The 14,252-nt window shown below is 40.4% G+C and overlaps 1 protein-coding gene across 1 annotated transcript in view; it reads left to right on the top strand.

Moving 5' to 3' along the window:
• The first annotated feature begins 825 nt into the window (after nt 1–825).
• ccna2 (cyclin A2) overlaps nt 826–14,252 on the top strand; it is a 31,923-nt gene continuing 18,496 nt past the window's right edge. Inside the window, exons 1-2 of the mRNA XM_061977290.1 lie at nt 826–1,390; nt 14,009–14,240. Of these exons, the coding sequence (XP_061833274.1) occupies nt 1,175–1,390; nt 14,009–14,240 (448 nt within the window). The 5' untranslated portion in view covers nt 826–1,174. The remainder of the gene's footprint in view (nt 1,391–14,008; nt 14,241–14,252) is intronic.

The following is a 14,252-nucleotide window of genomic DNA, read 5'->3' as shown; positions in this document are numbered from 1 at the left end:
TGTGTGTGTGTGACAAACATTGGTACTTTAACTTATCTTCTTCCCCATCCCTTTCAGGCAAAACTGGACAATCATGAATTACATACTATACATTACCTTTTGCACTATATTAATTTATATTATTATGTGTTGTCAATTTTGTACTTTTTTATGTTATTGCCTGAAATAAATAAATAAATAAAATGGAAAAAAAAAAATGTTTTGTATATCTGTGTTGGCCCTGCCTGTGATGAGGTGGCGACTTGTCCAGGGTGTACCCCGCCTCCCGCCCGATTGTAGCTGAGATAGGCTCCGGGCGCCCCCCCGCGACCCCAAAGGGAATAAGCGGTAGAAAATGGATGGATGGATGCAGGGGCGCCGAAAAGGGGGGGTAAAGGAGACGGATTCTAGGGGCCCATGATGGAGGGGGGCCCAGAGAGGCCCCTAATGATGATGAAATAGATACAGAATAAGATACATAAATAAATAATAATAATAAATAAATAATAAATAATAAATAAATAAATAAATAAAATGGAAAAAAAAATAGTTTGTATATCTGTGTTGGCCCTGCCTGTGATGAGGTGGCGACTTGTCCAGGGTGTACCCGGCCTTCCGCTCGAATGCAGCTGAGATAAGCTCCAGCACCCACCGCCCCCTCCAAAAGGGACAAGCGGTAGAAACTGGATGGATGTATGGATGGATGAAGTGAACCCGCCAGGCGCTTCTCAAAGCGGTTTTGAATTTGTAATCATCCTCGTTTGTCCTAATTTGGCTTCCGTACGCCCGTGACGTCACTAGCCAGGCGGCGCTGCGATTGGCCCGTTTCAATCCTCGCGGGCTACTTGAACGAGAGCAAAGTGTTTGTCGGCTGCGACGCCTCGTCCGCAACATGACGGCGCCATAATCTTGCTCCTTAAATTCACCTTTTTTGTTGAAATATTTCTCTTTTTGATTATTTAATTTGGCCTTTTTTTTTTTGGAACACAGTATTGTTCAACTTTCTTGCGTCCCTCGCAGACAACTAGCGTTAGCCTTCTTGTTCCGTTTTTAACGTTGGCCGCACTATTTGTTGCTTAGTTTTTTTATAACTTGTAGCAAAGGTGAGTTTTTTTTAACTTGTAGAAAAGGTGAGTTTTTTTTTTTTATAACTTGTAGTTCGCCAAAAGGTTAGTTTTGCTAAGTAGTAGCCAGCATGTCGCTGAGTAGCCGCAGTCAGACGGGCTCCATGAACGACGAGAACACGCTGTCCAGGCTGCGGGGCTTCTTGAAGCCCAAAGCCGAGAACCAGGAGAATGTTCCGCCCAAGCAGCCAGCGACGACCCACAGAACCGTGCTGGGAGCCCTGCAGAACCAGAACCAGAACCAGCAGAACCAGAGCAAAGCGCCGAAGCCGCGGGCTATCAAGCAGGTCTGTTTCCGCTTTGTTAGTTAGCCTCATGCTAAGCTAACGGTGCTCTTTTGTTGCCACTTTTATGTTCCAACATTCACTTATTCCACGTCACGATAATACTAACACGCGTGTAATTCTTCTTTTCACTTTATTCAGCCTATCCGCCATTTCAACACAACCACGCACGCTATGAACTAGACATGTGATGGCTAACAAGCCTTTGAAATGAAAATGATCGTTAAAAGCCGTCATTGATAACACTTCAATACATGAACAGAATCGTTTTTTTATTGCCATTGTTGGAGAACTAAGAATTGTTCTTGGTGCAACATAAAACAGAATAAGTAACAAAATGAGCTGTAACTTCAATACATAAACAGACTGGAGCCGGAATTTGATTGAGACTTTTCTTAGTAGATTGCACAGTACACTTCAAAAACAAGGGAAAAAAATACAAAAGTTAAAGGCATTTTACTTCAATCAATCAATCAATGTTTATTTATATAGCCCTAAATCACAAGTGTCTCAAAGGGCTGCACAAGCCACAACGACATCCTCGGTACAGAGCCCCACATAAGGGCAAGGAAAAACTCACCCCAATGGGATGTCAGTGTGAATGACTGAGAAACCTTGGAGAGGACCGCATATGTGGGTAACCCCCCCCAGGGGAGACCGAAAGCAATGGATGTCGAGTGGGTCTGACATAATATTGTGAAAGTCCAGTCCATAGTGGATCCAACATAATAGTGAGAGTCCAGTCCATAGTGGATCTAACATAATATTGTGAGTCCAGTCCATAGTGTATCTAATAGTGAGAGTCCAGTCCATAGTGTATCTAATAGTGAGAGTCCAGTCCATAGTGGATCTAACATAATAGTGAGAGTCCAGTCCATAGTGGATGTAACATAATATTGTGAGAGTCCAGTCCATAGTGGATGTAACATAATATTGTGAGAGTCCAGTCCATAGTGGATCCAACAAAATAGTGAGAGCCCAGTCCATAGTGGGTCTAACATAATAGTGAGAGTCCAGTCCATAGTGGATCTAATAGTGAGAGTCCAGTCCATAGTGTATCTAATAGTGAGAGTCCAGTCCATAGTGTATCTAATAGTGAGAGTCCAGTCCATAGTGAATCTAATATAATAGTGAGAGTCCAGTCCATAGTGGATGTAACATAATATTGTGAGAGTCCAGTCCATAGTGGATGTAACATAATATTGTGAGAGTCCAGTCCATAGTGGATCTAACATAATAGTGAGAGTCCAGTCCATAGTGGATCTAATATAATAGTGAGAGTCCAGTCCATAGTGGATCTAACATAATAGTGAGAGTCCAGTCCATAGTGGATCTAATATAATAGTGAGAGTCCAGTCCATAGTGGATCTAATATAATAGTGAGAGTCCAGTCCATAGTGGATCTAATATAATAGTGAGAGTCCAGTCCATAGTGGATCTAACATAATAGTGAGAGTCCAGTCCATAGTGGATCTAACATAATAGTGAGAGTCCAGTCCATAGTGGATCTAACATAATATTGTGAGTCCAGTCCATAGTGGATCTAATAGTGAGAGTCCAGTCCATAGTGGATCCAACATAATAGTGAGAGTCCAGTCCATAGTGGATCTAACATAATATTGTGAGTCCAGTCCATAGTGGATCTAATAGTGAGAGTCCAGTCCATAGTGGATCTAACATAATATTGTGAGTCCAGTCCATAGTGGATCTAATAGTGAGAGTCCAGTCCATAGTGTATCTAATAGTGAGAGTCCAGTCCATAGTGAATCTAATATAATAGTGAGAGTCCAGTCCATAGTGGATCTAACATAATAGTGAGAGTCCAGTCCATAGTGGATGTAACATAATATTGTGAGTCCAGTCCATAGTGTATCTAATAGTGAGAGTCCAGTCCATAGTGGATCTAACATAATAGTGAGAGTCCAGTCCATAGTGGATCTAACATAATAGTGAGAGTCCAGTCCATAGTGGATCTAACATAATATTGTGAGTCCAGTCCATAGTGGATCTAATAGTGAGAGTCCAGTCCATAGTGTATCTAATAGTGAGAGTCCAGTCCATAGTGGATCTAACATAATAGTGAGAGTCCAGTCCATAGTGGATGTAACATAATAGTCTGAGAGTCCAGTCCATAGTGGATGTAACATAATATTGTGAGAGTCCAGTCCATAGTGGATCTAACATAATAGTGAGAGTCCAGTCCATAGTGGGTCTAACATAATAGTGAGAGTCCAATCCATAGTGTATCTAATAGTGAGAGTCCAGTCCATAGTGGATCTAACATAATAGTGAGAGTCCAGTCCATAGGGGATCTAACATAATAGTGAGAGTCCAGTCCATAGTGGATCTAACATAATAGTGAGAGTCCAGTCCATAGTGGATCTAACATAATAGTGAGAGTCCAGTCTAGTGATGGGTTGGTGAGGCGTCATGAAGCGTTTCGACACATTGCAAAACTGTACTGATACTGTGTCGATACTGTGTCACTAAATACTGACATCTGCTGGACATTACAAATCCCTACAGGCAACCTATGGACCGACTCAACTGACACTGATTTTATGACCTAGTACAGGTAAAAGCCAGTAAATTAGAATATTTTGAAAAACTTGATTTATTTCAGTAATTGCATTCAAAAGGTGTAACTTGTACATTATATTTATTCATTGCACACAGACTGATGCATTCAAATGTTTATTTCATTTAATTTTGATGATTTGAAGTGGCAACAAATGAAAATCCAAAATTCCGTGTGTCACAAAATTAGAATATTACTTAAGGCTAATACAAAAAAGGGATTTTTAGAAATGTTGGCCAACTGAAAAGTATGAAAATGAAAAATATGAGCATGTACAATACTCAATACTTGGTTGGAGCTCCTTTTGCCTCAATTACTGCGTTAATGCGGCGTGGCATGGAGTCGATGAGTTTCTGGCACTGCGCAGGTGTTATGAGAGCCCAGGTTGCTCTGATAGTGGCCTTCAACTCTTCTGCGTTTTTGGGTCTGGCATTCTGCATCTTCCTTTTCACAATACCCCACAGATTTTCTATGGGGCTAAGGTCAGGGGAGTTGGCGGGCCAATTTAGAACAGAAATACCATGGTCCGTAAACCAGGCACGGGTAGATTTTGCGCTGTGTGCAGGCGCCAAGTCCTGTTGGAACTTGAAATCTCCATCTCCATAGAGCAGGTCAGCAGCAGGAAGCATGAAGTGCTCTAAAACTTGCTGGTAGACGGCTGCGTTGACCCTGGATCTCAGGAAACAGAGTGGACCGACACCAGCAGATGACATGGCACCCCAAACCATCACCCAACCATGCAAATTTTGCATTTCCTTTGGAAATCGAGGTCCCAGAGTCTGGAGGAAGACAGGAGAGGCACAGGATCCACGTTGCCTGAAGTCTAGTGTAAAGTTTCCACCATCAGTGATGGTTTGGGGTGCCATGTCATCTGCTGGTGTCGGTCCACTCTGTTTCCTGAGATCCAGGGTCAACGCAGCCGTCTACCAGCAAGTTTTAGAGCACTTCATGCTTCCTGCTGCTGACCTGCTCTATGGAGATGGAGATTTCAAGTTCCAACAGGACTTGGCGCCTGCACACAGCGCAAAATCTACCCGTGCCTGGTTTACGGACCATGGTATTTCTGTTCTAAATTGGCCCGCCAACTCCCCTGACCTTAGCCCCATAGAAAATCTGTGGGGTATTGTGAAAAGGAAGATGCAGAATGCCAGACCCAAAAACGCAGAAGAGTTGAAGGCCACTATCAGAGCAACCTGGGCTCTCATAACACCTGAGCAGTGCCAGAAACTCATGGACTCCATGCCACGCCGCATTAACGCAGTAATTGAGGCAAAAGGAGCTCCAACCAAGTATTGAGTATTGTACATGCTCATATTTTTCATTTTCATACTTTTCAGTTGGCCAACATCTCTAAAAATCCCTTTTTTGTATTAGCCTTAAGTAATATTCTAATTTTGTGACACACGGAATTTTGGATTTTCATTTGTTGCCACTTGAAATCATCAAAATTAAATGAAATAAACATTTGAATGCATCAGTCTGTGTGCAATGAATAAATATAATGTACAAGTTACACCTTTTGAATGCAATTACTGAAATAAATCAAGTTTTTCAAAATATTCTAATTTACTGGCTTTTACCTGTATATACAATAATATAAACCAAGTCATTGTATTTCATTTAGGATTATTTCATATCTTCATTTAAATAAATATATTTTTTATCTTTTTTAGATACCGTCAATAAAAAATGTGAACATGTATCATAACATGGAAATCTAAGAGAATGTGTTGTGAATGAGGATGCTTGTGGACTGGGATTTTTTTTTAAATTTTTTACACATTTTTATTTAAAAAAAACAGTTTTTCCAACGTATTCAATTTTAGACTATTTCTTTCATTGATTGAGACTTTTATTAGTAGGTTGCACAGTGAAGTACATATTCCGTACAATTGACCACTAAATGGTAACACCCCAATAAGTTTTTCAACTTGTTTAAGTCGGGGTCCACTTAAATTGATTAATGATACAGATATATACTATCATCATAATACAGTCATCACACAAGTTAATCATCAGAGTATATACATTGAATTATTTACATTATTTACAATCCGGGGTGTGGGATAGAGAGGGGGGGGGTTAGGTTTGGTTGATATCAGCACTTCAGTCGTCTCTTCTTAGTTATTATTTCTCCGGCTGTAGAAAAGAGCCGCTCACAGGGCACAGAGGAGGCGGGAGTGCGACACAGTTCGCGTATCGGTCACGTGACCAAAACAGCTCATGATCGGTCACGTGACTTTCTAAAAGCGGTACGCGCACCGACACAGGGTTTCGCTCTATGAGCTCGACGCATGCGCCGATGCATCGGTGTTGCCGGACCCATCACTAGTCCAGTCCATAGTGGATCCAACATAATAGTGAGAGAGTCCAGTCCATAGTGGATCTAACATAATAGTGAAAGTCCAGTCCATAGTGGATCTAACATAATAGTGAGAGAGTCCAGTCCATAGTGGATCTAACATAATAGTGAGAGAGTCCAGTCCATAGTGGATCTAACATAATAGTGTGAGAGTCCAGTCCATAGTGGATCTAACATAATAGTGTGAGTCCAGTCCATAGTGGATCCAACATAAAAGTGAGAGAGTCCAGTCCATAGTGGATCTAACATAATAGTGAAAGTCCAGTCCATAGTGGATCCAACATAATAGTGAGAGTCCAGTCCATAGTGGATCTAACATAATAGTGAAAGTCCAGTCCATAGTGGATCCAACATAATAGTGAGAGTCCAGTCCATAGTGGATCTAACACAATAGTGAGAGTCCAGTCCATAGTGGATCTAACATAATAGTGAGAGTCCAGTCCATAGTGGATCTAACATAATAGTGAAAGTCCAGTCCATAGTGGATCCAACATAATAGTGAGAGTCCAGTCCATAGTGGGGCCAGCAGGAAACCATCCCGAGCTGGAGACGGGTCAGCAGCGCAGAGATGTCCCCAACCGATGCACAGGCGAGCGGTCCACCCCGGGTCCCGACTCTGGACAGCCAGCACTTCATCCATGGCCACCGGACCTGTGCCCCCTCCACAAGGGAGAGGGGGCAGAGGAGAAAAGAAACTGCAGATCAACTGGTCCTAAAGTTTAAAGTACCAATGATTGTCACGCACACACTCGGTGTGGTAAAATGTGTCCTCTACATTTGATCCATCCCCTTGTTCACCCCCTGGGAGGTGAGGGGAGCAGTGGGCAGCAGCGGAGGCCGCGCCCGGGAATCATTTTTGGTTATTTAACCCCCAATTCCAACCCTTGATGCTGAATGCCAAGCAGGGAGGTAATGCGTCCCATTTTTATAGTCTTTGGTATGACTCGGCCGGGGTTTGAACTCCCAACCTACCGATCTCAGGGACACTCTAGCCACTAGGCCACTGAGTAAAAAGGGGGTCTATTAAAAGGCTAGAGTATACAAATGAGTTTTAAGATGGGACTTAAATGAGGTAGCATCTCTAACTGTTACCAGGAGGGCATTCCATAGTACTGGAGCTCCAATACAAAATGCTCTATAGCCCGCAGACTTTTTTTTTTTTTTTTTTACTTGAACTAAGCAAAATGATCTGCCAATAGAACAAGAAAATTTGGCTTGTCAAGACTTTCCAAAACAAGTAAAATTAGCTAACCTCAATGAACCCAAAAATACCTTTTTTAAAATAAGGTTTTTCTCACTAATAACAAGTGCACTTTTCTTGATAGAAAAAACAAATATGAGACCTTTTTTTCTCTATGTTGAAAAATATTCTTAAATTTAAGTAAATGCTAGTGCCATTATCTTGACATAATGATATGCGCTCGGCATTACATTTCTTGCATTTTGCCATTGATAACATGACATCGTCGCGCCAAGTGCGTGCTCTTTTAGTCAATTAGTGCGCTATATATATATATATATATATATATATAACTAGTAATTTTGAAGAATTTATCTGAATGTGCATGAACTATTTCTGTTCGAAATTGTTTGAAATGTTAAATGTTTAAATATCAACTGTCAGTTTGCTGTACTGTGCCAACTGTACTACTATACGAGTACGTATGCTCTATTGTTGAAAATAAAACTGCAAAGTCCATTTGGCTGTCATCTGTTTTAATTATGAGACACAATTGTGTCAAAGTAATGATTTTTTATTTCATGCTTGATATAAGAAATTCTTACTTTGAAAAAGTAGTTTTATACTCGTGAGTGTTGATGACACAGCTTTGCAACAGTTGATATTCTAGTTTCAAGCATGTTTTACTCAATATAGGTCATCAAATCTCAGCAACAAGCTGTAATATCTTACTGAGATCATTTAGGACCAAAACAAGTAAAACACTCTAACATCAAATCTGCTTAGTGAGAAGAATGATCTTATCAGACAGAAAATAAGCAAATATCACCCTTATTTGACATTTAATATTACTTAGATTTCAGTTTTCGCAGTGTACCGGTTAGGGATGTCCCGATCCAGGTTTTTGCACTTCCGATCCGATACCGATATTGTTTTTGCATTTCAGATACCGATACTGGCCTATCCGAGCATGTATTAAAGTTAAAAGTTATTTAGCCTACGGTACTTAGTTGTCAGAATCATGTTGAAAAGGGTTTTAGTACTCTTGATAACAACTAGCCAGCTGAATTAGGGGAGTTTGAATAATACACAATGGTTGGTAACAAGAAACTGACCTGTTTATTCAAGGATAAACACAAAATAGACAAAATTATACATGACAAACAGAAATGGCATCATTGAACTAGGGCTGGGCGATATGGCCTTTTTTTAATATTGCGATATTTTAAGGCCATATTGCGATACACAATATATATCTCGATATTTTGCCTTAGCCTTGAACGAACACTTGATGCATATAATCACAGCAGTATGATGATTCTATGTGTTTTGATTGATTGATTGAGACTTTTATTAGTACGTTGCACAGTGAAGTACATATTCCGTACAATTGACCACTAAATGGTAACACCCCAATAAGTTTTTCAACTTGTTTAAGTCGGGGTCCACTTAAATTGATTCATGATACAGATATATACTATAAGATATATACTATTATCATAATACAGTCATCACACAAGATAATCACATTGAATTATTTACATTATTTATAATCCAGGGTGTGGAGGGGGGCGCCTGATGTCAAAAAGACAGCCAAAAGAGTTTGATATGAGAATAAATCTAAAGTTAAAATATAGGGTAGAAATGCACCCATTTGCAGGAAATGTATTCTTGATTTTCAAAATGTTCTTTCAAGGCTTGCATGTCTACATTAAAACATTCTTCTTCATACTGCATTAATATATGCTACGTTTAAACTTTCATGCAGAGAAGGAAATCACAACTAAATAGATCACTAATTTTTTCATACGGTGTTGATGTGGAAATTTTGATGGTGTGGAGTCTGGACGTGTGGCACCGAATGGAGATAAGCGTCTCGACAGACGTCACAATATTTGAACAAGGATGACGAAAACTGTTTTCTCTGTCGTGTCCGTGTGTCGAAAATTGTTATGCGCTTATTTTTTATTTGATTTTGTGCGTGGCATAGATTTGCCGTGCGCAGAGGACGCTTGAGCAGGCGCGCACCTTTAGCGGCTGCGCTAGCATCACAGCTAACGTTAGCCATGCCGCTACCTCGCTCTCTGCTGGGAGAGGACGTATACGTATGTGACGTATGACGTGACAGTATGTGACGTATGACGTGACAGTATGTGACGTGTGTAAGAAGGTGCGCTCACTGTCTGTGAGAGGGAGACACAGGAAAGAGTGAGAAGAGCCTGTCGTGTAATGCCAGCAGCTAAAAGCAACTGCGTGAGAATTCACAGACGTGTGGATGTGTTGAAGGTGTGCTGGAAAATGCGGAACGGAAAATACGGAGCAGCAGAAAAGTGGAGTGTATTATTTAAATAGGTGCGTTGGAAAACACGGACCGGAGTTTTTTTTTAAACTGGATCTGGATCGGCATTTTCCCATGCCTTGCCGAGACGCAATTTTTGGCAAATATCGGCAGCCGATCCGATCCAAATATCGGATCGGGACATCCCTAGTACCGGTACATATTCCGTGCAATTGACCACCCCAATAAGTTTTTCAACTTGCCTATGAAGCAGACCTGGGCAAATGAAGGCCCGGGGGCCACATGCGGCCCGTTAAACCTTTCAATCTGGCCCGCCGGACATTCTCAAATAATTTTTTTTAGATGTTTAAGATGTAAATAGGCGTGTAACGGTACACAATTTCAGTTCGGTACGTACCTCGGTTTAGAGGTCACGGTGCGGTTCATTTTCGGTACAGTAAGAAAATAACAAAATATAAATTTTCTGGTTATTTATTTACCAAAATGTGTAAACAGTGGCTTTATCCTTATAATGTTGGGAACACTAATAATTCTGCCCAAAAATAGACATGGCTCTGTGTTCCAATTCAATTATTTAGTGTCTCTGGATCTTGTTTAAATCTCAGCTCAGATAATAGAGTTCTTGGAGAAAGGTTTTGGAGAGTAAAGCAGTACAGTCCATGTGCTGCGGTTAAGGGTGAAAATGTGTAGAGGGTTGGTTGGAGAGCCTCCTACCAGTCCAGACAGAACAGGTGGTGGGGTTCCTGGCTGGAATCTCCCAAGAACGATCCTTGGACTAGATGCTTTTTTTTTTCCTTAGCTCGCCATCATAAAGAGAAGCCTGGCTTGTGTAAGAACCAGGACCATTCTTATAAATCCATGTGTACACAAATCAAATATCTTCTTTAAATAACACTAATTGCATTATAAAGTATTCAGAACAGGTTCTAGTTTTTTCCTCAATATTGTACAATATAAATCAACATACATGTCAGAATCACAATATGCAATATAGTGCTAAAATAACTATTAACAGCATAAATATGACCTATACAATTCGGTCAGTGCACTGAACGTGCTTATTATCAAACACATTCAAAAGTACATTCAGTACACAATAGTTATCATTGGGGTGAGTTTTTCCTTGCCCTTATGTGGGCTTTGTACCGAGGACGTCCTTGTGGCTTGTGCAGCCCTTTGAGACACTTGCATACCTGCCAACTACTCCGGTTTTCCCGTAATTCGTACGGTTTTCATCAACCTATTCCGGGTTACGGTTGCAGTGATAAAAAATACGGTTTTCATTAATTAAAAAAAAAAGGGTGAAAACTACGCGAATTGCACCTTGTGCAGACAAGATTTTTCGATCGGACACGGAGGAATTAGCGATGTAAAAGACCACGTTGGGACAAAAAAACAAGTCTAATGCCGTTGCTAGCGATACAAGTGGAAAACTTTCAACGTTTTTCGTCGCCCAAACAGATTCTTTGGATGTGATAAATGCCGAAGTTTTATTTACGGAGGCAATAATTGAGCATGGACTTCCAATCGCACTGGCTGATCACATGGGACAGTTAAATGTTTGTAATGCAACCTTTAAAAATCATTACGCGGTGATCGCGGTCCCAAAAATAAACTTTTCTTGCATGATAATGTCCAGAAAAATTTGCTTTATATTACTATAAAGTTAAAAGTTAAAGTACCAATGATTGTCACACACACACTAGGTGTGGCGAGATTATTCTCTGCATTTGACCCATCACCCTTGATCACCCCCTGGGAGGTGAGGGGAGCAGAGTCCTTTTAACGAATGAGTTTGATGGTTTATCACAAACCTTAAATGAAAGAAGTCCTTTGTTCTCCTGCACCGCATGCGCTTTGGCCTTGCTTCGTGTTTGGTGCGCAATCCTGTCGGCTGTATTTCACAGCACGACATACTGTTAAAAGTGTTTATACTATTTATGCTTTAAAGTCCAAGTTGAAGAAATCTTGTTAAATGTTGACAGCATAACTACCAAAATACAGAAGTATGTCCTTAATATTTTTGCAGTGCTATTTCTGTTGAAAAGTTCAAATGATTACATTAGAGATGTGATGTGCCACTTTTCAAGTGTCTGATGGCTTCAATTAATTTTCATGAATTTTTCATATTTTGAATTCTTTTGAAAGGCTTACAAAAAAACTACATTTGAATTGTAATTCCATGCTATTGACAGGACTATTAATTTTAATGAAGTTAGCTTACCATGTTTACAATATGATAATTGTGATAGAAATGTGAATTTTAGGCACAGAATATTTTTTACAATTGAACAAGGCAGTAGATTATACAAGCTTGGACAGAAAGTTAATGACACCAATTTTTTTTTTTAATGGAATTGTTTAGTACTGTTTTACCATTTGTTTACTGTAAAAAGTGTTTATACTTTCAATTAACAAATTGAAGTCTTGTGAAAGGTTGACAGGATAACTGGCATTGACTGTCAAAATAATTTCAAACTATTGAAGTTAGCTTACAGAATAAACATGTCAATCAACCCATATGATTTTTGCTGTAATATTTTTGTTTTGAAAAGTCACTGTGACTGATAGAAAAGTGATGGTTTTAGCAACATTTTAACCTGTCTGAATGCTAATAATCATTTTGCGTCGGGGGGCGAAGCCCTGAACCCTCCACCAGGACTTTGTCCTGGACCTACCGGGGCCTGCGGCCCTTGGACCCTGGCTACTAGGTTTTTCTGATTTCAAAAGTTGGCAGGTATGCACTTGTGATTTAGGGCTATATAAATAAACATTGATTGATTGATTGAAGTCATAGACCTTGTATATGGACGATTGAGAATATGCCACAAAGACTGTTGCAATGACACAATGGAAGAAAGACTAATATATTTTCATAAACATGGACTCACCAACTGCGCTTCTACAGTCACACACAGCTTAATGACAAAAAATCCGGCGCTGGTAGTCTGCTCTATAAAGTTAACAAATAGGCATTTAGTTTAGAATCCCGTCAGCACAATATTTCGGGTGAAAACGAGAATAAAAACGTACCTCCAGCAGAAATTAAATCTGTCTACTGGCCACTTCCTGCTACAGGCTTGTAAGCACAGCTGATTGGACCGCGGCGGTCACGTGACGAGGGAGAGCTACCTGCTCTCCCTCGTCACGTGACAAAGAGATGATGATGATGACTACTATAGGATGACCTATCCTATCCTAGGTTTACGACTTCTAATTTTGTAGTCCGTTTTTCATCATAATGTGTTGCTTTTAGGGGTGTAACGGTACACAAAAAATGTTGGTTCGGTACGTACCTCGGTTTAGAGGTCACGGTTCGGTTCATTTTCAGTACAATAAGAAAACAACAAAATATACATTTTTGGGTTATTTACCAAATTTGCAAAATCTTCCACCAAAAATATTTTTCTTAGTGGAATATTTGATGTGAAGTAATGGGAACCTTGGATAGGTCAATAATTCATAATAACATTGATTTTGATTCAATATTATGTTATGAGCAATGACAGTTTGAAAGAAAAAAACCCAGCTTTGTTTTATTAGTCAACATTGCAACTTTTTCTAAATTACATTTAACCTTTTTTATTTGACTTTTGTTATGTTTTTGTTTATTTTAATAGTATTTTTAGAATGTGCCGTGGGCCTTTAAAACATTAGCTGTGGGCCGCAAATGGCCTTCGGGGCACACTTTTGACACCCCTGCTATAGATAATAAAAAATGAAATGTGATAAATCTATGGATAAAAAGCATAACTCTCTCTCTCTCTCTGTCTCTGCCCCTCCCTCACCAATGCTGCTGCGCGCACAATTTGTTTTGTTTTTAACCCCTTCTTAACCCTGAACGTACATTGAAAATACACGCAACCCTAACTGAAAATGCCGGACATTTGAGGCATTTAAGAAACTCCGCCCGGACAGCTCCACAAAAGAGGACATGTCCGGTGAAAAGAGGACGTATGGTCAGTCTATCCTAGCCCATTAGCTGCTAGCATGCCGGTGTGCATTGTTTACACAACGTGCGTTACGCTACTTAATATGTCCGTGTGGAAACTCGTTCGGTACACCTCCGGAAGCCCGTACCGAAACGGTTCAATACAATTACACGTACCGTTACACTCCTAGTTGCTTTCATTTCTAATTGCATTTAAATTTAGATTTTTTACCAGGGGTAATAATCTTGCAATTGTTGCTGTTTTTGTTAGGAGTCCTCACAGCCGCTTTCTTGCAAAAATGAAGAGCTCTGCAAAGTCTCGTCCAAGCAGACCTTCCAGGTCCACGTGGACGAAGCAGTGGGCGCCTGTGTCAAGAAGCATCGCGGCACAGAGGCCACCAAAGTGGCGGAGGATCTGCCCCTAAAGGTGGACCATGCCGTCACCCGTCTGCGGCAACCACTGGCCATGCTGGAAATTCCTGCGGCCATGGACGTCAGTTTTGGTATGTGCCCTC

The sequence above is a fragment of the Nerophis lumbriciformis genome, linkage group LG16 (genome assembly GCF_033978685.3).
Source record: "Nerophis lumbriciformis linkage group LG16, RoL_Nlum_v2.1, whole genome shotgun sequence".
Classification (NCBI taxonomy): Eukaryota; Metazoa; Chordata; class Actinopteri; order Syngnathiformes; family Syngnathidae; genus Nerophis; species Nerophis lumbriciformis.
This window is presented reverse-complemented; position numbering and strand designations above follow the sequence as displayed.